This window comes from Channa argus, chromosome 2, assembly GCF_033026475.1.
Source record: "Channa argus isolate prfri chromosome 2, Channa argus male v1.0, whole genome shotgun sequence".
Lineage (NCBI taxonomy): Eukaryota > Metazoa > Chordata > Actinopteri > Anabantiformes > Channidae > Channa > Channa argus.
The window spans coordinates 16,332,004-16,357,887 of record NC_090198.1 but is presented as its reverse complement, the minus strand read 5'-3'; the positions used below and the strand labels follow the sequence as shown (position 1 = coordinate 16,357,887).

General features: G+C 38.1%; 1 protein-coding gene across 1 annotated transcript in view; it reads left to right on the top strand.

Moving 5' to 3' along the window:
• smad3a (SMAD family member 3a) overlaps positions 1-18,610 on the top strand; it is a 30,211-nt gene extending 11,601 nt beyond the window's left edge. The window contains exons 2-8 of the mRNA XM_067495880.1: positions 10,300-10,493; positions 10,721-10,855; positions 11,652-11,777; positions 12,604-12,816; positions 13,012-13,149; positions 14,287-14,431; positions 16,146-18,610. Of these exons, the coding sequence (XP_067351981.1) occupies positions 10,300-10,493; positions 10,721-10,855; positions 11,652-11,777; positions 12,604-12,816; positions 13,012-13,149; positions 14,287-14,431; positions 16,146-16,269 (1,075 nt within the window). The 3' untranslated portion in view covers positions 16,270-18,610. The remainder of the gene's footprint in view (positions 1-10,299; positions 10,494-10,720; positions 10,856-11,651; positions 11,778-12,603; positions 12,817-13,011; positions 13,150-14,286; positions 14,432-16,145) is intronic.
• The last annotated feature ends 7,274 nt before the right edge of the window (positions 18,611-25,884 follow it).

Sequence of the window (25,884 nt, the reverse complement as noted above, 5' to 3'; positions counted from 1 at the left end):
TTGTTAAATGGGGACACAACACAAGACAGGTTACAGAGAGCTTCCGTGTGATGTCTGTATGTGTGGTTGACTGCTCTAATTATGGTAATAAGTTGCTTGGGTTCAGAATTCCTGTCATTGTTTGATTTGCTTGACAGAAAGGGGACAATGCTGTGAGTCAACACACAAAGGAATGCAAGTAAGTGTGTCTGTTGTTTAGAAGGAGTCAAAACTCAGTAGCTTTAAAAGTTAAATTTGATTGTTTATGGTGTTTAAATTGAGTCATATGCTAGTGATATGATAATGGTGTGATTTGTGATATTGTTATTGCTGATATTTCTGATGTTTAGATGTGTAAGCGTTATTTTTGGACATAACAGCTTTGCCATGATATCCGTATGCATTGATACAAATATTTAGGCCACTTCACTAAAGGTGAATTTTGTTATAGATTATACTGTGTGTGTGTGTGTGTGTGTGTGTGTGTGTGTGTGTGTGTTTGTGTGTGTGTGTGTGTGTGTGTGTGTGTGGTTAGTCAGCTCAGAGGAATGCTCTTTCTGCCTGCTGGGGCTTTGAGTAGGGCGTGGGCTGCTGTTTGGTTTGTGGCTTTCACCAGGGGTGGAAGGGGTTAGACAGACAGCTCTGCCGCGACTTGGCCCTAGTCATCTCACTATCTGCGGGGGAGTGGGCGCGTGCATGACATCGAAATACACACATGCAGTCACACGCAGTCACTCGTTCACCAGACAACAAACCTGCCTTTGTGCTTCACTGGCCACTGGCGGTGCTGCTACTGGTGTGGGAGTACAGCTGGATTTGAGTTGGGAAGAATTTGTCGTGAAGGTATTGGGGTTTAAAAGGAGAGAGGGAGATTAACTTTAAGTCACAAAATACTTTGCATGGTTGGTAAAAGATGCCATAGTGTTCTATAACTCACAAAAAATACTCAACAGGTGAGTTAATAGGGACCTCTTATATATCAAGTATTTATTTTATTAGGTTGTCTGAAACATTTCTCCTTCCATTGTCTCCTTAGAATGAGAACTGTGACTTTCACAGACACTTAATTGTGAAGTACACCTAAGATAGAAACTGATGAGACTGTGGAACCCATTTAATAAGATATTAAACTAAATATCTAATTTGGGAGGAGTTTTACATTTTTGTTGTAGATTTGAATAGATTTCACAGCTGTATAGTAAAACATGGTCATAATTTATCCATAAATAGTCTCTCAGTGATCTAGATCGTGGAGTACTAGAGATAATTATTCATGCCTCATTTTCCTTGGATGACTGGGAACTCTGGGTGATCAGGTTGCCTCCCACAGTATAAAAACATGCAGGTTAGATATACTGGAAACTCAAAACTATTCAGGAAGTGTGAATATAAGAACAAATATGTTTGTCTGTATGTGTTAGCCCTATAAACACACTGTCCAGTTATCTGTTTGTAAGCTATTTGTTTTACCTTCAGTCAAATCTGAGACCACAGCTTATTTATTTTAACCTATATTGCAGATCTCTGGCATCAGCTCAAAAAATAATTAATCAACTGTGAACCAGCGACATAAGTTGTGTGACTGACCTTGGGGTTCACAGTTTTGGCTGAAATTATTGATCCAATGACTTTAACACTTTGCTCTAAAAGTAACGGTAGACTATAATGGTAATGGTAAACACGGACTATCAAACATGGAAAAATCATGCAAATCATAGATAATATCAAACAAATTATATAAATGCAATGTTTATGTTGCGGTTGTAATTCTGTTTCTTAAATCACAAATTCAAATATATTTACAGTATTTGTAAAAAATCCCTCTCTGTGTGATATCCAGGTGGAGAATTATGCAGTTGGGCCATCTGTTTAAAAGAACGAACAGACATTCATTTTACTGGACTAGTAGAGCGGCTTAACGCAGACTTAACTCGGCTGTAGAGAAAAAATATTGATGACTTGCATATGGAATAATTTAAGTCATTCATCATTTTGATTTAAAAAAAGAAAAACAGGCTGCTCAGCTCATTGACTATTAGCAGTAAAATAAATGGTTCCCAGTCCTCGATCGTCTCCCCAGTTCGGACTCTGTTAGTTGTCGTCTAGCCTTGCCAGTCGTCTGTCTCATGGTTTCTTATTTCTCACAAGGGCCTCCTTCCCTGTTCACAGCACACTCCAGCCCTATGATATCACCTGTGGGCCAAACTAAGACTTGATTTTCTCTCACAGTCTATTCTTGGTTTTCCTTCACCCCCAGCCCCCCTTTTCCCTTCTTTTGTAAGTAAAAGAGACGTCTGATGGCTTTTCCAGAGAGAGTGGGAGGTTTGTGTGTGGAATATGTTCCTCTGTGTGAGTTGCACCACTGCTGGAATGTGTTCATATGCCAAGATTTATGCACTTTGAACATTTTCTTCTGTGATAAAGTTGATTGCTGTTGGCCCTCAATAAAAAAGTATTTGTGCAAAGATCAAATAATGAAAAGAGTTTGTCTAGTGCTTTTTTAAAACAGTTGGATGTAAATTTTCTCTGTTGATTGATTACTTGTAATTACTTGATAATTTTTTTTGTGTTTCAAATGTACTACTTTTTCTTAACCTATTGCTCCAGATTTTTAAAATGAGAAAGTAATTGTAAGTAAGTAAAAAAAAACAATTTATGGGAATATTTGATTTACTGGAATTTTCCATCATTCTGATGGTTTTCCTTGTTTTCAGGTAGATTCAGATTTTTCAAAAACAAATGTTCCCATCTGGTTACTGTAAATAAAATTATTATTTTTATAATCAGTCTAGAGTAGCTCATACATAAATAGCTTTGTTCTGCATGTAATACACATAAATTACTTGGGTACATACATCTACAACAGTGACATGGATTAAACCCACATTAGTCATGTCAGTGGCTTTAGGACCCTCTTTCTGAACCAAGCTAAATGTAGATGCTGTGCAGCTTTGCTGAACAGGTGTTTCCAGTATGGGAGTTGAATTCATTGCTATTATTGTTTAATTAACATTTAACCACCCCTGATGGCAGTGAGAGACAGATGGCAGTGGAGGGAACTGTGACTGTCTCTTATTTTTCTTCATGTAATTTAGTGTTATGTAGTTGTTCTGTAATGCTGCGGTTGCAGATTCTTTGACTGGCAGTACAACAATGATTTAACTTGTGACAACAGTTTCACAAGAACAGGTCTAGCATGCCTTTTAAATGCATCATTAATGTGTGATGTAGTAGAAGCCAGATTAAGCAGTGTTAAGAAAAAAATCACTAACAATGTAACATTTTAACACTGGAAAATAATTCCTGAAATTCAGGTTGCTGAAGAAGCAGTTATGTTTCAAACTCAATGGCTTGCTGCTGCCCCTTTCCAGTTTAAGTGAATGATTTTTTTCTCTTACTTTTCTCATCACAGGCAGACCGCAGCCCTCTGCTATATGTCTCTGGACTACAGCCCTGTTAGTTGTGGCTCAACAGACTGGCCTCAGACTCTATGAAAGGCACAAAGGCCATTTCAGCTCTACACCCCACGCTCCCACCACTCACTCGGTGGTGGGATGGAGGCAGGGCAATTGGGATAGTGGGACAGACGGAGGACAGGAAAGGGGGGGTTGGAGGACCCAGTCACAGACACTCTGAGTGGCTCTGAGACAGTCTGCCAGTCCTATTGTCAAGCAGCAAGCTCCCTTCTTTATCCATCATCCACTTTGTCCTCACTGCTCTGTGCTCTAATAGGACAGATAATGACTAGAGGTCCTGATATTTGCACATAACTACAAGTATTTAAAGTGTCCATTGCATTTACATTTTTTGTTATACATGAGAGTTAAGCTCTTAAATACAGTTTATATATTTAACCCTCCAAAAAGACTGTTAAGGGATTTTATGTAATGCAGTGCTTACTGTCATCCTTTTCTAGCGCTTAGACTGTCATGTGAGTTTCAAGCTTGACATAGGCTTGTAAAAAGTCCATGTCAGAAGCTCACAGCCCACAGGGACAGTATGTGTGTTTGTTCAGTGCTGCTTGGACCATCGCCAGCCCGAACACACACAGTGTATATATTTGTGTCTCTGAGTGTTACTCGACATACCTCAGAGTGCTCTTTTTGCTCCATTTGCTCCCCCAATATCAGTAAAGCTCAATCTGCTCTGTCTCAATACACACACACACATTTACACACACACGTGTAAAATGTATCTACTACACATCGTAATATCATGTTATTCCATATTTTGATAACCTCATTCTCCTTTTTTTCCAAAAGAAAAGGTTTTTCTCATGCTGCTACGGCCAGTAGTAGGGCCTCAGGACACTTTACTTGCTGGTGTAATTGTTTAATGCGCCAAACAGTGTGAACCAGTTTTTTTAGTCTGGGATTGCTTGAATTCCTTCCCATAGGTGTCTAGTGTCACTGCCATTGATTTTCTCAGCAAACACGGATTTACATTTCTGATTCTGCAAGATAGCATTACCCTTACTGTCCTCAGACTTTATGTGTCCCTTGATTCAGATGTTCTGAGCTTTCTGAAGTGCATGAACCTCTACTGTCATCCACGACTTCTTGCTGGCCTGTTTGGTGATGGTTTTGTCTGTCACATCTACAGTGCATTTGTTTAAATGTGTACCATAAGCAACTGCCTTTGAACACACTCTAGTCCCTGTTTGTCTTAAATATACCCTAAGGCCATACTGTGATGAATTTCCTAACCAGTTTGGTAAGTTTAAGTAGAAGTTTGTATGCTGGGATAAGCTTGACTGTCAGATGGTTTGTGTCCGTGTTGGATTTGGGGCACAACTTTGTACTTCATGCTTGTTTTCCTTTAGTGTAGAAGGCAAGTTGTGGCTCCTGTCCTGATTGTGCACAGAAACTGGGCGGATTTTCACACGAGGGCGATTTCCCACTGTGCGTGATACATCTGAAAGGCCACTCCGGACAATGTCCGAGGCTGAATTCTGCTAAGATTGTCTGGAGTTCATATGTCAAACAGGCTCAAGTTGACTGTTTTTTCCTCCTCAAATTTGTCATGTTAGTGGAATCCTGGAAGGACGTCATTGTGGTTAAAGTCTCTAACGACAATGAAAAGAACATCCAGTGTTCTTGTGCTACATTCACGCTACTGAACCTAAATCACTAAACTAAAGTATGGCTGCTTCACTGCTTGTGTCTGGGGCTTTGTTGTGGGGTTTTCTGACCTTGCCCAGGATGCATAGTAGTTCTGTTGGCTAAGCGATATAGCCTAAAATAGCATTGCTACCTTTATACAGTTAGAAGTCATAAACTATTTCTATGATGTTGTTCCCTGATAAAACTTAGACACATACATTTAGGTTCTAATGTGTGCACATTCACACAATTTTTTCTGTCTCTTCCGAGGTCTCTCTCTGTCTTGGATACTCGCCATTGGTATACAGCAGTTTTTGAGTGTCTTGAAAACTAAACCATCTCTGGCGTTATTTGTTGACCACTTACTTGTCCTTTAGGGAGCAGCTGGGGAGTTGAAAACTGCGGCCTGAACTGAATTCTTGGAAGCCTTCAAATCTTCAGTCTGGAAACACACACACAGCAAGGGAGTTTGAGGTCAAAACTGTCCCCCTCCCCCTGCAGCACAGTATTCTGAACTCTGAATTATTTAGATGTTTTTTGCAGTATCTGAGGTCAGCTGTTTATGCAGTGCTACTGGTTCTTCCTCTAAACAACATGCTGAGGCTTGGTACTAGTGCAGGAGTGGTTTTTACTGTCAGGGAGGAGTTGTAGTGTCAATGTGCTGTCATAAATCTTTTCAATGAAGTGAGTCATTCAGATGGAGTAGGCTATAAAGTGTGTCTGGACTTGTCAATGTGTTTCATTTACGCAGTGTTTTGACTGTTGCTGTTTGTTTCCTTCAGCGAGCACCAGTGGGAAAAAAGTATTCACATCCTTTAACTAAAGAAATATTAATATTGCAGTCCATGGCAAGAATAAATCCATAATTAAAAATCTTACTTACTATGTGCTTTCTACCATTAAAAAACCGAAGTATCATCAGCAAATTTCAATTTCAGTAAAGTGAAAAAAATACACACATAGGCTGTATATTATATATTAACCATAAAATACCCAAAATTAGCTCATGTATTTTAATGTTGTGGCTTTTAAGCTAGTAATTACAGTTTTTCTATAAATCAATGTAGTTGAGTAAAAAATAGAAAGTAGCATCAGATGGACATGCTTAAATAAAATACTAAACTCACAAGTAAACGTACAGAACTACTAAAGAACAGAACTACATATATGTAGTTACTTTTTACCACTAACACAGAAATAAAGGATATCACCTTTTCTAACCTGCTGTATTTCTCCTAAAATGGTGACTATTGCTAGTGCTAATTTTGCTATCACTACCACTGTTGTATAGGTTTAGGGAAGCAAGAACTTGTGTAAAATGGCAGTAATAGGGCGGCATTATTATTATCCTCTGAGCGCTCAGAATAGGCATGATTTCAGGCACCACATTTTTCATGCTTATCTCTGTGCTAGAAGGAAAGAAAAAACATATAGTTGGATGGCCTAACCATTATGGATAACTACATAGTAATATGCAACACGTTCAGCTCTACTTTGTCCTTGTGCCAGTGGTGGTTTGTTTAAATGTGTGAGAAAAACTTTTACAGTTGTACTTGTATGTAAACTGAATAACTGCGCTATAGAGTTACATCTACTTACTTTTATGGGGAAATATATCACGGTTAAAAAAAACTCCTATTAGTTAAATAAATCTATTATGTACTAAAATAATGGAAACTGGAAACATGGTACCTATAAAGTTTTCAACAGTGGTCTTAACCAGTGGTCCTCTGTTTGTAACACATGTATTGAACATGCACTTGTGTGAGCACACGGGTGACAAGAAACCCATAGATGTAAACAATACACAATAGAGCTGCAAATATTAGTTGACTAATTATCCAATTTAAAAAAATTACACTAGTGAGTGATAATGAACAGTAAAGCTTAAGGAAAAGAAGCAGGGCTACAAAATAAAAGTCCAAAGGGAGGAAGTGTAACAGAGCCAGATCGTCACACTTCGCAACCTCTGCACAGATTGCCCATATTGACTAGCCCTTCGTTTCACTGAGTAGTGCAGAACTCAATACAAACCCCTCACCACTTTTCTTTAATTGTTTGTTTTGTCATTTTGTTGGAAAGTTTTGGCAGATTTGTGAGCTGTCGTTTTTTTGCACTTCTTAATTCATCTGAGACTTTGTTCTGCTTGTATAGGATTGAACTTAACTTCATCTGAATTTCTAGTAACAAGAATAATGGTGAATAATGTGGAGGATATATAGGCTTTAAATTGCATGGTGTAACTCAAGATTGGTAATGCTACTTGTTACTGCTGTGTACTGCATATTTGTTATTTCTGGTTGAATGTAGTTTGGTTGAGTGTAGTTCATCTGTTTTGTTGCATTGCAAAGTGGTGTCTGGCTCTTATTTTGTCTCATACAAATCTTTACGGTAACCTCTCCCTTGAAAAGATTGACAAGAAGGGGCTTTATAAAGAGAAGGACAGTAAGTAGGACAGCAGAGATCCAGTAATGCCTCTGTAGTTTGTTTAAGTCCCAGGCCACAGAGTCTAGCTCCACCAAACACCCACCCAGCTGCAGGGACCTAACACACATACCAGTGACATCAGATCAGCCCCGTCTGGCCATTCAACACACTTGGTCCGAAAGATTGTTCGTACTTTTTTTGCTCAAAAAAAGGGATTTGGTATTTACGTGTATTTAAAGCATGTCTTAATATTTCCTTTATTGTGTCCACCTAAAGGATAATTGCAATGGTGGCTGTAAGTTAAATACCACTTAGTTTTAATTTAGGTCTGAACACATTTTAAGTGACATTTGGGGCAACTTACAGGGATGCAAAAAAGAGTCACTTGCTGCTGCATCAATAAAAATTATGACAACATGGTGAAAGTAACAGCTTAGTTAATTAACAATATATGTCACACATGAAACTGCATCAGAAAAGAGAAGCAGTGGCCATGGGTAGAGCTTCACAAAAGACATTTAAGAAAAGATGCTAATCACAAAACATGAAATTGTTGCAGGATTTTGAATTATATTGTATAATAACTCAATATGTCCCTGTTTATTTATCTATCATGTATAGGTATCCAGATTGTACTTGTGGGACCAGCCACATCTCAGTATTGTTGGATGTTTGTTCTCAACACTAAGATCAAAGGCTTATTGTGTGTTGAACACAGTTGTTTGTCTTTGATTTAAAAGCTTAGAGTCTGGACAGTTCTTTAAAGCATTGGCAGTGTAACTGTGAGGTTTCCATAACTATTCATGTTTTCTACTAACCTGTATGATATTGCTATGACTAAGTATTTCAATTGGAGTACAATTACTTTACTTTTATAGTAAGATACACTAAGAAAACACACATACTTTCTGTTTTTATTGTTGGAGAAAAACCTGCTTTTTTTATGTGTGTTATTGATTGACCACAGGTAATGTTTTATGGTTAAAGACAGCATTACTGTTAACGTTTAATTATTTTAAAAAACATTTTTTAAAAAACATGTTTCTGGAACACATAAATGTGTACTTGAGCTCTTTCATACAGGCAAGATCTTGTCTTCAGATTATTTATTAAATCTTACTTCACCCCCAGTTTTTACATTGTAAAATACTCGGAAACCATTTGAAAAGTCAACAAACTCCCCCAACACACACTCTCTCCCAGCCCTTTTAAATATAAAAGCATTTCCCTTTCTGGACGTACAATGGTTGAACCAGATGGGGCACTACTGTGATCTCAGCAGTTTAACAGTACACAGCCTTGTTTTTATTTAGGGGACTTATATTTGTCCTTATAAAGGGCTTTAGCTTAAGCCTTCGACCCTTACTCTGTATTTGTATGTGGGAGTGAGTGGGTGAGACAGAGGGATAGAATGGACATATGTGGTCGTTGCCTCTTGCATAAGTGTGTGTGTGTTTTCTTTTATGGGTCATTATGCTCGGAGATTACAGACTACAACCCCATTACAGTATGTCAATCTGCAACCTCACACTGCTGCTCACTGTTATTTAGCAGCCTAAATTATCACCCTACAAACATTATTGTATACCGGATGAGTGCAGTTATACAACACAATGAAATTCCTGTTACATACTGTATACTTTAATCTTATTTCCTGTTGTTTATTATTAGATATCACATTGTAGCCATCATCAGTAGGATGTACAGTAGTGTCCCAAATTCAGTCATAAACAACAGTAAACACCACAACGAGTGTTTGGTATGTTTTGGAGAACAGAGTTGTTATGTCATAAAATGCTTGTATTTATGTACAGAGTCATTAATTAAAGAATCAATATTTTAAACATATGGTGGTATGATAATGATAGAGGTTGTGCGCACACAAACACAAACATTTTTGTTTTTTTATTTCTCTTGCAAAACCTTTGTTGGGTAAATTCCATCTAAGGGTCAAGTTAAAACAAAGTCAGTATTAACAAAGTGTATTTATTGCATGCAAATAATTTCTCCTATATGGCTCACTGGGGGCTTAATTAGAATTTAATAGTAACCAATCAATATTTTATCAATTATGAAACACAATGCATGTGCTATTTTCATAAATATTGCTTATCAAAAAAATAATTATAATTAAAAATAAGTACAACACATATCTATTTAAAACTTTGAATTTATGAAGCCAACAAATTAGATAAGAATATAATTATATATAATTTATTTTTGCTTATGCGAGCAGTTGGTTTACCATCACAAATTCATATTGCAAGACCTAATTTGACTGCCCTGCATTGTAAACATTACATGCAAGCAATTTTAGGTCTGTGGATCTTTCTCAACAAAATCCATACACACCTGCAGTGCGCAGAGGCCATGAAGGAGCAGACAAAAGAAATGTTCACTTTAGCTGTCGCAATTAATTGATGCATTTAAGGAAAGCAATGGTGGATGTATCAACAAAAACAGCTCTCGGATCCCTTCGTAAATCTCTGCAAGCCTTCAAATCGAAGCAGATTGGTCATGAACGTAACATCAGATTATGGAATTAATTTTTCCCTGTAGTGTAGGCATAGTGAGGGATCTTGTTGGCAGGGCAGCACATGCCTGTACTATTGTAGGGGAAACACTGTGTGTCACATTCCAAGTTTAATGAACATATCACATGAGGACAAGAAATGATCAGTGTCAAATTATCACACAAGGCATTTTTGTTCTCATGAACACATCAGTTTTTCAAACCACAGATTGCACAATTTTGACAAACCTCGGCTTGTTTCTGTCCTTGTGCCTCCAGGTCTCTTGATGGCCGTCTCCAGGTTTCTCACAGAAAGGGTCTTCCCCATGTCATCTATTGCCGTCTGTGGCGCTGGCCTGACCTTCAGTCCCACCATGAGCTGCGGGCAGTGGAACTCTGCGAGTACGCCTTCCACACCAAGAAGGATGAAGTGTGTGTCAACCCGTATCACTATCAGAGAGTGGAGACGCCAGGTCAGTTTGAACTTTGTTGATCTCATCTTAAAATGGATCTAAAAAGAGTTAAACAAAATTTGTAAAATTAAGTTTTATCATTTGTTTTTATTGATTTTGCCTTGTTATTATATTGTTGTATTACTCATTTCTTTATTTAATCCAGACATAACTCATCAATCACTAGTGCCACACTCTAAGGAATTATTCGTTGTGTGTATGTGTCTGTCTTTATGTCCATTAAACAGTACTCCCACCAGTGTTGGTGCCCAGACACACAGAAATCCCAAGTGAGTTTCCACCATTGGATGACTACAGTCATTCTATCCCTGAAAACACCAACTTTCCTGCTGGCATTGAGCCCCAGAGCAACTACATACCAGGTACCACAGACTCCTTAACACCAAGTCTCAAGTACACCATGACCTTATACATACTCATTAGTCGGGCAGTGTGTAATATTGTTCTCTTTTCTTTTTAGTCACTTTATCAATTATTTATTTATTTACTTACTTATTTTCAGAGAGAAAATTATTTTCTGTGAACCAGAACTGTTATGATGATTGATTTTTAATTATTCACCTAAGGACTTCTTAGTCACCGCTCTTTTGTTCTTAAGTTGAACAGTGAGAAAAAAGAAAAGACTGACTGTATTATTATTGTGCAGTGTTTCACAACTACAATGATTTATATAAATGTGTGGTGGTTATTAGTGTCAAGAAAACCATTTAGACTTACACTGTGCTTCACGTTTGGACTAAAACTGAATGGGTCAACAATTGTTATCTGACATGACTTCAACATACTTCTCAAACAAGGACAGACACCAAATGGATACTATTTAATTTTACATTTTTTTTATTTTTTTTGTGACTACGTGTTTAGAAAAGATAATTTCATTTAGTGCTTGAGAGAAAAAAAATAAAAAAGGAGGAAAACTAGAAAAACAGAAGTGAGAAAAACTGACATTTCCCGTAATTTCTTTTGTAATTCTGCAATTGCAATGCAATGCAATTTCTGTATTTCTTTGTGCATAGTTAGTATTTATTGTTTTCCTTTTTGTCTTCCTGTGTTATGTTTTAGTCAGTCTGCTAATATGCATTTCCACTTTATGTTTCCACCAAGTTGTTGTCTGTGACTTTGTGTTTGAATCTGTGTCTGTGTTATTGTGTGTCTCAGAAACGCCACCACCAGGCTACCTCAGTGAGGATGGAGAGACCAGCGATCACCAGATGACCCATAGCATGGACACAAGCTCCCCAAACCTGTCACCAAACCCTGTTTCACCCACACACAGCAACTTAGGTAAGGACTGTGTATGATTGCATTTGGGTGCATAGATGTGTTTGTGTACTTTTCTTTGTTTGCCACTCACAGACAAATGTTTCAGTATTTTGTCACCCTGTTTGCAATTGTTTGATTTGATTACATTTTTACAAGAGGAACTGGTTGATGAAAGCATTCCTAGTCTTCCTGCACCATGTGAAACTTACAGGTTAAAACACTGCTCAGTCCAAATTAGCATCAGTAAAAATATCCTATGTTTATTCATTGAGGATGGAAAACACCAGGGGGCTTTGGCTGTAAAGCTACTGATGAAATAACAATCAGAGCAGTTTCATTTGGCAGTGCCACCTAGCTGTGTTCTGGACTTCAAAGCCAAGACAAAAGGTTAAAGTTTTTAGAGATTGGCTATGTTGAGGACAAAAAAAACAACCCACCAGAACCAGTTGCTGAAAACTATCATGGATAACCCTGTAATTTTACCATTTAGGTTCCTTTGCCAGTTGAGTTTCCACAGCTTCTTTGGTAAAAGCTTCTGGGAAATGATAATGGGTTTGACATTTTGTGACGCAAGCTCAGTGTCTTTTTCTTTTGTGGTGTTTTTCTGCTCCTTCTGTGTCTACCTCCCCCCTCATTTTCTCCCAATATTTTACATATTTACCTCTTCCTGCTTTCTTTTCTGGCCACAATGTCTCTGGTTTTCTCCTGCTTTTTATTCTAAATTGCTCATTAATCTGTAAATGTCCCTCTACTCTGAGAAAAATTATTTCACTATTTTAGATTATTATTTTGTCTGTCTGTGTACTATATTTTTTCTTTTTGTTTTTGTGTTTGTTTTCTGTGTTAGACCTTCAGCCAGTGACATACTGTGAGCCGGCTTTCTGGTGCTCGATTTCATACTATGAGCTGAACCAGCGAGTCGGAGAGACCTTCCATGCCTCACAGCCATCGCTGACAGTGGATGGCTTTACAGACCCTTCAAACTCAGAACGTTTTTGCCTGGGTCTGTTGTCCAACGTCAACCGCAACGCAGCTGTAGAATTAACACGCCGACACATAGGTAAAAATCATGAGTACCTCAACTCATGAAATCATTCACATATTGCTCCTTTGCCTAATATTATCATTCTCTTGAATCTGTTGTTTCACAAACATTTAGGCTTCTTAGTGTTCAGTACAGTAGTTTAACAATATCATAAGATCTTACATCTACTGTATGATCATTATTTGTTGTTATGCCTCTTTATTTCTCCAGGCCGTGGTGTGCGGCTGTATTACATCGGAGGAGAGGTGTTTGCTGAGTGTCTCAGCGACAGTGCCATATTTGTCCAGAGCCCCAACTGTAACCAACGCTACGGCTGGCATCCTGCCACAGTCTGCAAGATTCCTCCAGGTGTGTGTCAAGCTGACAGACAAAGAGAAAGCAAGTTGGGAACTGAGAGACATAGAATTTGGGAGAGAGAACGGAATATAAAACAAAGCAAATGGTGAGAAATGGAGATATGACGAGTAAGGGAGGTAGATGGAAAGAAAAATCAGAAGGCATAACTGGAACTGGTGAGTAGATGTGGCTCGGGAGACTGTCCCACAGTCTGTCCACATGTCAAAGTTTCTTATAGCAAGACACTAAAACCCCAAATTTTCCCAGTATGCAGAAAAGCACTTGGTAGTGCACCTGTCTGGTACTTTACTGCCGTGTGTGTTTGTGTGAGAGAGAGAGAGAGAGGGAGGGAGAGAGAAAGAGAGAGAGAGAATGAAGAAATGTGAGAAAATTATTTTTAAAATGTTGAATTAAAGTGCTCTATACAGTAAATGCAGTCCATTTTTAACAAATGTGGAGATACTCCAATTGGTTCGCATATGCCTGTAGGTTGCCTTTCCATGTGCTCACAAAAACTCTTATGTAGTTGACACAGCTGGGTATAATCTTGTGGGAAGGAAAATATGTATCTGGACAAAATTAGTCAAAATTGCATCTGTGGATGTCAATGAGAAAAGCACATCTCCTTCAAGTTGAGCAAAAGTAAATAAAGATGACAAGCACATTGTAGAAATTTACTTTAGACCCAGCCAGTGCTAAGTCAAGTCTGCAGTTTATCTGCTTCTTCTCAGCTCTGCATGGAGCCACCAAATGCTTTATACCCATTTTTCACATGTGCAGTTGTGCATCCCAACACCTATAAACAGACTTTCATATGTAGATTCATTGGTGTTGACCTTTAAACATAAATTCCCCTCCACTATCTACATCTCAAAACCAAGTAGGGCAACAACTAACAAAATTTTGGCAAAGGCAGTGTCTTCCAATCTCAAGCCTGAAACATTCATTTTACAATCACATGATTAAAACAGAAAATCATCTGTTTTGAGATGTTATAATTTAACACTATTTGCTATTTTTTACAATTTCTTAATTAATAAATATCTGCAATTATCAGAAAATAGATTAATTCTTACTGTTTCAACACTAAAATCCAGGTGATTGTGACAACTTTTTGTGAGCTGATTTTGCTCTTGTCTGTTCCACCAGGATGTAACCTGAAGATCTTCAACAACCAGGAGTTTGCTGCCCTGCTGGCCCAGTCAGTCAACCAGGGCTTTGAGGCTGTGTACCAGCTCACCAGGATGTGCACCATCCGCATGAGCTTTGTCAAGGGCTGGGGAGCTGAGTATAGGTAAGCTGCAGTCACAGATAAACTCCTTAATAGAGAAGAAAATTCATAATTGACTTGTTAATGGCATTGGCCAGCACTGTTTCTTTAGCAAGCCTGTAGCTAAATGCAGACATTAAAAACAAAGAAGATATCCCACAATGCAGCCACCCCCACTCTCAGGCATCTGCTGGTAAATCCGGTGTGTGACGCTGGCAAGCCCTCATCAATAGAAACAGGCCCCATTTGGCACGCCAGACTATTTTTAAACAAACACACATGTGCTGTGTCAAAGAAATGCCAGACTTTCCCTCTTCCATCCCCTCTCAGTTTTCCAGTCTAACTCACTGATAGGAGATGACAGAATAAAAAAGGAGAAGATGATTGGTTAAAAGTTGTTTCTGCACAGAAGGATTTCCACAAGGGAGAAACCTTTGTTTCTGTCCAGACCAAATCATGACAAGTGGAGGCATGGGATTCAAGTTACTCGACCAGCCAGCCCCTCCTTCTCTACCTCCATCCACAGCTCATTCTTTTCTTTCCCCATGCTGTTGCTTATATTCCTCTCACTTTAATTCAAAGAATTTAAGCTCTTAAGAACATGTTGCACCTAATGTTTTTTGCACAAAATCGTATTTTCAAAACTCCTGAAAGAAATCATATGTATGAGAGGGAAAGCATGCAGCTGGCTAGTACCACTGCTTATCTGGCTAGCCATAGCATGAAGTAGTTCTGGGACAACATTTTACCTGCCACTGCATTTTTCCTACTGCCGCTATTGACATTGACTATGAGATTGTTGTATTAGTTGTTGCAAATCTCCTCTGAAACATGGGATTTGGTTAAATGCTTTTAGTCAAATTAAACGGTAAGTTTTCACTGAAACCTGTGCTGCTTTCATTCAACAAAACCCTATGGTGTGAAATATGATTTGTCAGGAAAGAAAGCACATAAACATAAGGAGCCAGTGGCAGAGCACAGACTCAAAATGACAGGGTCATTGGGCGAGGCACTGAAACCAGTCTTTTTCGTAAATCCGGAACCTCTTTTTTTATGACACATTCAAACTGCTTTTTGTAAAATAGTGTCTGGTGTTTTCCACAGCTGATCCTGGTCTTTCACGAGGCTCTTTAGGCCTACACTGTCACTCATTACACTCATAAATTACATTATTTTGCACACATTCCCTTCTCTCCTTGTTGAGAAAAGCACTTATGTTTTTTTTAAAAAGGGTGGAGGGAGTCAGGAAAGAGCCCATGAATGTGGACATCAAGAGGCTAAATGCCTGGAAACCTTTTTGTTCTGCCTCAAAAATGATTCTCTTTGAAGAGTCATGGACACAATTATTTTAGTAATTACAGAAGAAATCTCAATATCACTTTACACAACCTGAAATGTTTAAAGGTTACAGAACAAAGGCTAAAAATGAAACAAAACTTCTGATGTGTACTTACAGTGTGATGTGCATAAATAACATTTTTTCTTAAGCATTATTTAAACTCCAGAAAGACATAGTTTTGTCTCATGTTAAAGTAATTCATTAGGTCTTCACTATGAAATAAAGGTATTGATAATATGAACCCATATAAATCAACAGTTCTGATTCAAAGGTAAATACTAAAAGATAAACTAGTTTGCCATTACTGAAGCTTGACTTTGTGCGTTTACTCAAACAAAACCTATCCTCTAAACAGCTTTCTCTTACCATCTGTTTCTGCTCTCCTCATGTCTATCCAAGACGTCAGACGGTGACCAGCACCCCCTGCTGGATCGAGCTGCACCTGAATGGGCCCCTTCAGTGGCTTGACAAGGTGCTCACACAAATGGGCTCCCCCAGCATTCGCTGCTCCAGCGTCTCCTAGGGAAGCTGTCCATCCATCCACATCCTGTACACCACGTCTCCTGTCAATGACTAAAAAAGCACGGACTGCTCACAGACAAGAATGGCTCCTCAAGTACTGAATGATGATAAGCCAGTCTTCAATGTGTAACTTAGTCCATCCTTCCCACCAGCTGTCAGTAGCACTTTTATATACATGCTGTTTGTGGCAAAAGGGGACAAGTGCATTAAAGTAGTACCATGTTAATTCGGTCTTGATATTTTGTCCAGAATAATATTTTTTTTTCTTTGTTCAAGAAAGGTTGTAGCAATGGGAGAAGTTTTTTTTATATTCTTTCCTCTTTTATTGAAATTTGATTTTTCTTGAGTTGTTTTGTACAGATATTATTGCGAACCATGAATTTTTAAAAAATGAATATAACTTTGAGCCTTAATAGCATTTTTGTAAAGCATGTGTAAAATCTTTGAATGCATTTCACTTGACTTTTTTTCTGTATTTGGGCATTTGTCAGGTCATGAAGACAGTGGAACAGTGGAAATGGTCAACCATCATTTATAAACACTGTATGAAGGAATATACTGTAATTGGAATATTTGTATAGGTTATTCATACATAATCAATAATTTTATGCAGCCTGTGTTTCTAGGTCAAGGCAAATGACTTCATGTTGAGTTTCAGAGAGACACAAATGGTAAAATAATGAATTAGTCATTTCAGCCTCTGCCTGTTGTACATAACACACTAGTGTGAATTGTGGCCCTGATTATTCTGACAGACCAGTCTGATGCTCTAAGAGTTGCAGCTCCTAACTACTACTATTAACTGAGTATTTAAAAACAGTGGCATTCATCAAATGTCATTAGGAGGATGATGAGGAAAATTTCAAAACCAAAGCTGCATTTAGTTGTAGTTTAAAGCTGCAATAGTACCTGCCTTATTTCAAACATTCACTGCATTGTGCAGCATCATATAGTGTTGTATGTACTATATAACAAGCATTTACACGCTTGAAAACATTTTACATACTGCACTATTCGGCAAAAATGTTGATATATTGCAAACTGAATTGACAGTGCACTTGGAATACTGTCCTGTGATGTGAGTACTCTGCAGAAGGCTTTGAAGTGTATGGAGGAGATGCTTTTTTTGTAATTTTCTCTCTCAGCAGTCCATAACATTGTTCATCTTTTTAGCAATGGGTATTATCAACCTTTTGCAGTCTCAGGTCCGTAAGGAAAATGCCTGATAATGTGTAGAAAACAGTAAAAAGGATAGATGCATGACTTTGAGACTTTACAGCCTATTTTGATATTAGTTATTGCATGTGGGATGATAAAGTGATAATGAGTTGAAGATGTCCGCTCCAAACGTTTTTGCATGATGTGACAGAAAATACTCCTGGCAGGTGTGGGGATGCTAACAGTATTTTTCTACCTGTGAAGATGAGTCAGTTTCAGCTTTTTACAAAGGGAAATGTTTAGATAGAAAGAGGTTTGTAAATAACTAGTTCCTCAGAATCTGAATTCCCTATGTTTTTACATCTCTGTACATGTAATACATATGGATGTTTTTATATGACCATTAGCCTTTATAATGTTGATGGTTTGGGAAGCAGGAAGACAAAAATTAAGATATGAGTTTTAGACAGGAAAAGCTTTTGGTGCCATAGAGAAGCATAGTCTTATTAAGGATCCCTTTTCCCTTTGGCCACCAAATATGGTGAAAGTGGATCTATTTCCTCCTGGTTCCATAACACTAGAGAGACACAGTGAGTGAGCATGGACAATGTTTTGAGCCTTTTTACAGCGCTTATTTACATTAACCCAGCTTTTGATGTCAATGCCAGCCCAGTGGTGCTAATCTGTACCATTTTAGAGATTTAAGAGAACAGCAAAGCCATAATATTTTACTCTTAATGTTGGTAGGTTTTCCTCTCTGTTAAATGATAATGACTTTTAACCTTTTGAATTGTAACTTGTTATTGTTTCAGAAAAAGTAGCATCTACCAATCTGAGACAAAAAAGCTCTTTGTAAAGTTTCTAGTGTCCTTGAATGCAGCAGTTCTGAGCCTCATGGGCTCTTAATTCCCATAGTCAGTGTAATTACACAGTAGGGAATATTTGCAAGCAAATTAACTTTTTTACACTCTTAAACTTATAGTACTTGTGTTTTTTCCCCTTGTGTAAATGTTTTACTGAAATAATTTTTGTTAGTTGTGATTTACTCTTCTGTGATTGATTTCTTTAGATGTCTTGTATAAAATTATAGCTCTTTTTTTCTCTGACTATGAAGAGTTGATGTGATGCTTTATATTTTTGTTTATTATTGTTGGTATATGAATAAAATATATATATCATGGTGATACTGTGGCCGATGCATCACATACAAAGGAAGCAAAAAGTGATTATACATACATATATGTACGTATATATATATACATATATATATATGTATATATACATACTTATACATACACACACACACACACACACACACACACATATATATATATATATATATATATATATATAACTGGTTGTACTGACATTTTTATTTCAGGAACTAATCATTTATTTTGTATTCAGAGATTTACATTGTTAAGGATATTTGTTCAAATATAACATTAGAAATCACAGCTACTATGTTAAATCTTTTGTTAGCATGGTTGTATCTCTTTGGATAGTTTAGGTTTAAGATTTCTCTGTCTGTTTCCTCCTGTAGTTTGGGGATTTCCAAGGCTGCCATGGATAATTTGGCACTGTCCTCAAGAACAGACAGTTCTGGTAATTACAGGCCCAAAGCAGACATTTGCGTTTTTCTTCCCTTATTTCTATGTTAGTAAGTAAAGCAAAGCAAAACCATTTCTGCTGTCACACAGGCGCGACATGGCTTTGAATATAAATGTAGGCATTGTTCTGATGCCCTAAAGGTAAAGAGGGCTGAACAACTTGCTAGGCACTTCAAACACTACTTTACTGTGGTGACAAATAGTTTGGGTAGATGAGAAAATCAATTGTTAAAGAGAAAGGCTGGCAGGACCAAGTGTTTTTTTTTCTATTGGTTTTATCTTTAAAATGTCTGGGATCTGCATTGCAGTGCAGTGGTTTTTATCTTACATTTTTGTATCAAAAGTAACTTGTGCTTTCAGCTTTATTTCTACATCAGAGTGCTGTGTTGTTAACTTTGACTTCTGTCATCTGTCATCTTCATTCAAAGAAACACAAGTATTAAATAATTAATTCAGTGATCTGCTGGAAAGTCAAACAAAGGGCAAATGTGACTCATTTATTGAGTATGTTTGCATCAGCATGCATCCAGTCTGGAGCTGCCACAATACAATTAGCCAGGACATTTCTGTTTTAGAGCATTAGGACGGTACACAAGTTAATGTGATACAACTTGTACAATATTCTTTGCAAAATTAAAATACATTATGTTAATACATACACTGTATGATAACAGTTTGCAAGCAGTCTGAACTAGTCTAAAATACACTATATAGATTTTAATGCTGCAATTCTGATTTCTTCTCATTGATTGCTCTCATTGAAACATATCTGTCTGATTTATTTTATCATTTGAAGCATCCAAACATTGTCTCCAAATTTTGTTGAGCTGAAAGTGACATCTTCAAATGTTATGGTTTGTCAAGTTCTTCCAAACGTTGGCTCACGATAACGGAAATTATGTTATTAAGAACAATTTAATTTCCTAAAGGATGAACAAGATACATTTTCTGTCTAACAAATGTTTGTGATCATGCAGTAGCTGGTTTTCAATAGTAGTTGCTGGTTCTTTAAGAGATGCACTGATTGAAATATTTAAACCCAAGATTAAACATTTTACCATACAATTCTTTAGGTTTGATGCAGCATTATCCCACATAAAAGTTTACAGTTTATTGAGACACGTCACACGGCAGGCTTCTTAATGTGATTAACTGATGATGAGTTGTTTCAGATCACTGCTGCCGTCTGCTGGCTATGAGCCTTCTACAACGTGAGTGTTGTGAAAAGTAGATTGTTATTTATTTATTTGTCCTTTCGGCTTATCCTGCGAGTTCAGGGTCGCCACAGAGGATCATTTATCCGCATGTTGATGGCCCAGTATTTTTTATTTTTTTTATGCCGGATGCCCTTTTCTGACGCAACCCTCCCCAGTTTACCGGGCTTGGGACCAGCACTGCACGGCTGGGGATGGGCTGTTGGGGGTTCAGTGTATTGCCCAGGGACACTTCGACATGTGGTTGGGAAGAGCAGGGCGCGAACCTCCGAGTAGTTTTTTATAATAGCCCCACATTCGGAATGTTTCTCTCCAGGAGACAGTGGAAATTTGAGAGCTGCCAGGATCTCAGACTGCAGGCCCCAGGGCCACCAGAATGGAACTGACTGTGATTGGTTTAAATGTAAAGCTATCAGTTGTCAGGTGTCCTCTTTGTAGATACATAAAGGACATGAATTAAGGCGAACAAAGTAGCACGACATAAACATCAGACACACTTTACACCGGATGTGTTCAAATGTGAATTATTTTCTACTAAAACTGATCAAGAACTTATGCAGTTACCTTGTAAATCATCAAGTAGTTTGCAAAGCAAAGCAAAGATTGGCAAATAGATTTTAAATTCACCTTTGAAACTAAAAATGAGTGATTTTTAGTAAGGCTAAAATCAGACACACACAGAAGCATCACATACTATATTTAGGCAATGACTTAAATAGTGTGTAATGCTAGTATTTATTAAACACATTTTTCTGCAACAACTCAGTCTCTCCAAACCATGGGTTACTGTCTTCAGTTGCAAGTTAGTGCAGGTCAGTTTTTATGGAACAAATCTGCATAATTTAATCATTTTATTCTGTAACTGCACGTTAGCATTAGATCCCAAAGCTCATGATTAAATTTTGCTGCAGAGCTTTGAGATTTAATCCTAACGTGCAGTAGTCAGAGCACCTGAATTCAGAAATGTGTTTTTTTAACTTCAAATATTCCAGTGCAAAAATCACTACTAGTGGTTATGTTTTAAAATTTATCATTCGGATGCTGATGTAAACTTATGGCACAGCTATGTTTCTATATTTGTAGTGTTGAGGAGTGGGCACAAAGAGGAACAGATGAGAGCTGTCAGATCTGTCTTCATGTGAAGGTCACTCTGGAGCAGCTGTCGACAGCAGGAACATTTATTGGTAAACAAATCCATCTTTGCAAAGGTCACCATTTGTTTCATGCCATTCTTCTCTATACTTTCTCTCTTTATCTCTTCATCTATCTCGTTGTTTGTCACGTCTTTTCTCTCGTCCTGTGCTTTCCTTCTCTCTGTTTACCTCTCTAGCTCCAGCCTTTACTTTCATGAGTAATGCCTGCCATTGGTTGGTTGCAGGTCCATCTGCCAGGCAGAGAAAAGCGCGAACTCCAGCAATATCAGTCTTCTGTAGCCACCAACCTGATTGCACAGCCTGATTGCATGGGTGGCTACGTTACAGCTGTCTCTGGACAGCAGCATGTACCCACTCCTGCATGCCAGCAGAGCTGGGCACCCACTCCTCCAACTGGCTGCCACTTCTGCCTGCAAGTCAGCCCCTCACACATACACCAGCCACTACACTAGCCAACACTCATCCGGCCCATGTCAGCTGTACCACCCTCACAGGAGAGGAAACTGTCATAGTGTCTCCACATAATGTTTTGTTCCAACAACATTTGGAGGCACCTGGCCAACACTTATGTTCCGTGCAAAACATGCATATCAAATGTATAAAATGCAAGCTGCTTGTAAGTGAAGATGTAGCATAGAACAATAGAGTTTACTTTTGCACCTTGAAGCAATTTTCTGTTCCTTGGTGAGTTTTTCCCATCAATATGTTCTCAATTTGTGTCCCTGCCAAAACTAAGCATTAAACCTAAATGTTAACTTTATAACCTAACAAGGTACAGGAAAGATTCCATTGCTGAATTACTGTATCTGATATGAATGCAGATCAAAGTAGGAGCAGGTCAACATTAAACCCCAAAGAGCAGGGAAAAGAACAATCATGCAGGCAGCAGGGAGAGCAGGAAAGGGGGAAGAGGCAGTAAAGGAAACATATTTACTGACATCTACGGGCTGTCACCACTCTGATTAATGGTAGCTGGAATCTCTGCGTGGTGAAAAGGTGTTGTTGGGGTGTAGAGGAAGCCCAGGTACTGACCCAGAACTAATAGCATTCGACTTGAACAAGCTGTCTAACCTGAGAGATCTTTGGCTCCGCTGCTGCCTGTACAGCACCTGGCTGGATGAATGAGGTAATAAGAAAAGTTAGAAATGCCAAACAAGGTACTGTAGGTATGTACGTCCACATCACAACCTTTGTCTGAAATCACTGTAATCACTTATTAACTATTTGCACTAACACAAGTGCAATAGTAGCGTAGTGAGCAGAAAATTCAGATGATTACTATTATATTTGTGCCATAGCTGCAAAGTATGATGAACTGACACATCCAAATGTGGCATTCAGGGCCCATGAGGACACAGAAGACATTTCCTCAGGTCGGACACTACAATCCACATTTTTAAACACGTGCAATGAAACAAAAATTGTTTAACCTTTCAGCAGGTAAATGTGAGTCTGTAGTACAACAATGACATTTATATGTTTAGCAAGTATTCAATTTTAAGTCCCACAGCTTTAGCATGTTAGCATGCTAACATTTGCATTGTAGCACTATACAAAGTATCTTTATATACTTTTATCCAAACCAACTTACAACAGAGGTGGAAAGCAAGCAAACAAAAAAGCTGAGTCTGGGAGAATATACCTAAAGCAAAGTGTCGTGAGAGGAAATGATTTTTTTGACGTAATTTACAAAAAGGGAACAACAAACTTTTTTTATGTGGATGTAACGTTGCAGAAGTGATCTGCTTGAACTTTTAAGGGGTTGGTTCCAATAATGTCAGACCACTGAAGAGCTTTGTGCAACTGAAGTTGATGATAATACCATTGGAAAAGTTGTATCTTTGACCTTATGATGAGAAGTTGCTACAGCAATAATTAGGATTTAGGTCTAAAAGGTGTTTAACGATTATCTGTACACAGTATCACACAAATGCTTTACATTGTCACAAAGCAGGAATATTCACCTTGTGTCTATGTTGAGCCACAAGCTCAGACCTCTCATGCACACAGGTCAACTCACACTGAAAACCACAAACACCAACAGCTCAGGCTCACGTTTCCCCACAAAAGAAGTCTTGCTTCAAGTAATCTGCCGCGTATTTGCCAGGAACATCATCCTGCCGAGGTTGTTTTTGCTGAGGGCAACAGCAAGCCCAACAGCTGGGACATAATGAAGCTTTCAGGCACTTGTTCTCCCATCATGTAGCGCCAGCCCCTGTCTGCTTCCACCAGATGTTCCATGTTTTCCCTCCAAAAGGCTCAGCTGCCAAAATGGAGACAATCGCTAGCAAAGCAGGAACCAGCTAGCTCCACAGTCAGTTCATTATTATAGGGTGATCGTTGGGTTAATTGCTTGTTTCGTGAGTATCTGTGACGCCCTGTCTGTGGTTGTTATGTTTTGTGTGGCTGTGAAAATCCGTTTGACAGTAGCTAGAGCTGTCGCTATCAGTCTCATTGTTCTGTGGTCAAAAAGATGATGTCATTTATTTGTTTCTTGGTTTGAGTAGCCATCACTGTGAATGCTGTTGGAGTGTTAATAAAGGGTGACCCAAAATGTGTTGTCATGTGTCCTCAAAGGAGCATGTCAGCTCAAATTAATACAAGCTGGTGGATGATGCAGGAATGCCAGGCTGGCATCATGTGTGTGACTCAGCACTGATCACAAGCTGCTGGTCGAGCCAACTTCACAGAGTGGGAAGGTTCAGCACCGCAACTGCCGTTATGAATAACTGCTGCTGAATCAGAGCTACGGATAAACAACAGGCGTTACTGTCACGTGATAGCAGAGACCTGTTGTCCAACCAGAGATTATGTAATGAAAAATAATGCCACTAAAACATTGTCATTTGGGGGAGATGATGTAGAAACTTCAAAACAAGTTGATTATTTATCTAATGTGAGAAAACACGTTCATGACAATGAAGGAAGCTGCTTGTTTTACTGATATAAGTGTATTCTGTCTTATTCTTAAAAATTATATACAGTCAGTAAAATCAATGTAACAGGTAACATGTTGTCAAGATATGTTTTATAATATGAATATGAGCAAGCTTAACTTACAGTACCCATGCTCACACAAGCACATAATAAAAAAAACATAAACAAGTTTTATATTATTCTAATTCTTAATTAATTTGCCAGTTATTCATTGATTTATTGATCAAGTATATAAAATGTCAGAAAATAGGGAAAAATCTTTATCCACAATGTTACAAGTTGGTGTTTTCAAATTTCAGTTTACAATCATAAACCCACATCTGAGAACCTTCCAAATCATTTAAATTATTGGTTGATTGATCAACCAATGATTTACATAGCAGATTACAGCACTACTGTGAACTTGCTCTTTATTAACACAAGGACAACAGTTACCCAACAAGACAAACTGTCATATATTTAGGAATGCTGATTACTTTTTAATTAGGGTTTCCTCTCTCTCTCTCTCTCTCTCTCTCTCTCTCTGTGTGTGTGTGTGTGTGTGTGTGTTTGTGATGTAGTTTCTGTTAATTACACCATCTAATCTACCCCTTGCCAGTGGTATCATGTTGCAGGCTAACTGAGTTAATTAAGACTAGATATCTTTACATATGTAATTAATTTAAATCATATAATTTACTCTTCACTCAGTCCCTGTTAAACTGAGGAGGGACATAGTCAAACCTTGTTTTTTGGGGGGGCAAATGAAGAAATCTCTATGGGCTATGCTGTCACTGATCAATGCACATTTAGATGTTTAACATCTGGCAAGCCACTGGAAATTGGCTTCTGTGATAACACTGCGTTGCCATCATCCCCCCATCATTAGCTTTCACCATTGCCCCAGGGTTCATAATGTCGTTAGCTTACATAGAGATGGTGGAAAGTGATGTTACATGACGTTTCTCAACCCCTTTTATTGAAGTAGCCTGCCATGCAGCCTGCTTGTCCTATTCCATGGACACCACAGGGAAATAAGACATGATGAGAGCAGAGCCTTGATGACATGAGGTTTCAAATTTCTTGAGTCAAACATCATTTAATTTGGGGATTAGGCAAATAGAAAGCATCACACAAGCTAGCAGGAAAGTGTTCTAGAGGTGGTGTAATTTTACAATCTCATGGAAAATTAGCTATAAAGGATTTGGTGATAAGCCAGTTGGCCTACACAAGCATTTCAATACATTTTCAGTCTGTCTATTGCAGCGAGCCTTCATATGCTACACATCTGTAGCTATATGTAGCACAAAGCTTTTAACGCAGAAATTCAAACTCGCACCGTTGCTGCACTACATTTAATCGAATGTGCAGTCAAAATGATTAGCAACAATGACTGAAATTATGGAGTTGTAATTACAAACAGATGGGAGGCTTTATTTGCACTTAAGGCGATTGTGTGTACGGGAAATGCAGTGTGAACAAGAATAATTAAGAAGTCCTGTTTTTCCAAGTTGTGCTTAAATAATCAACACTACGATGTAAATTTGTTTTAAATTAACTATAC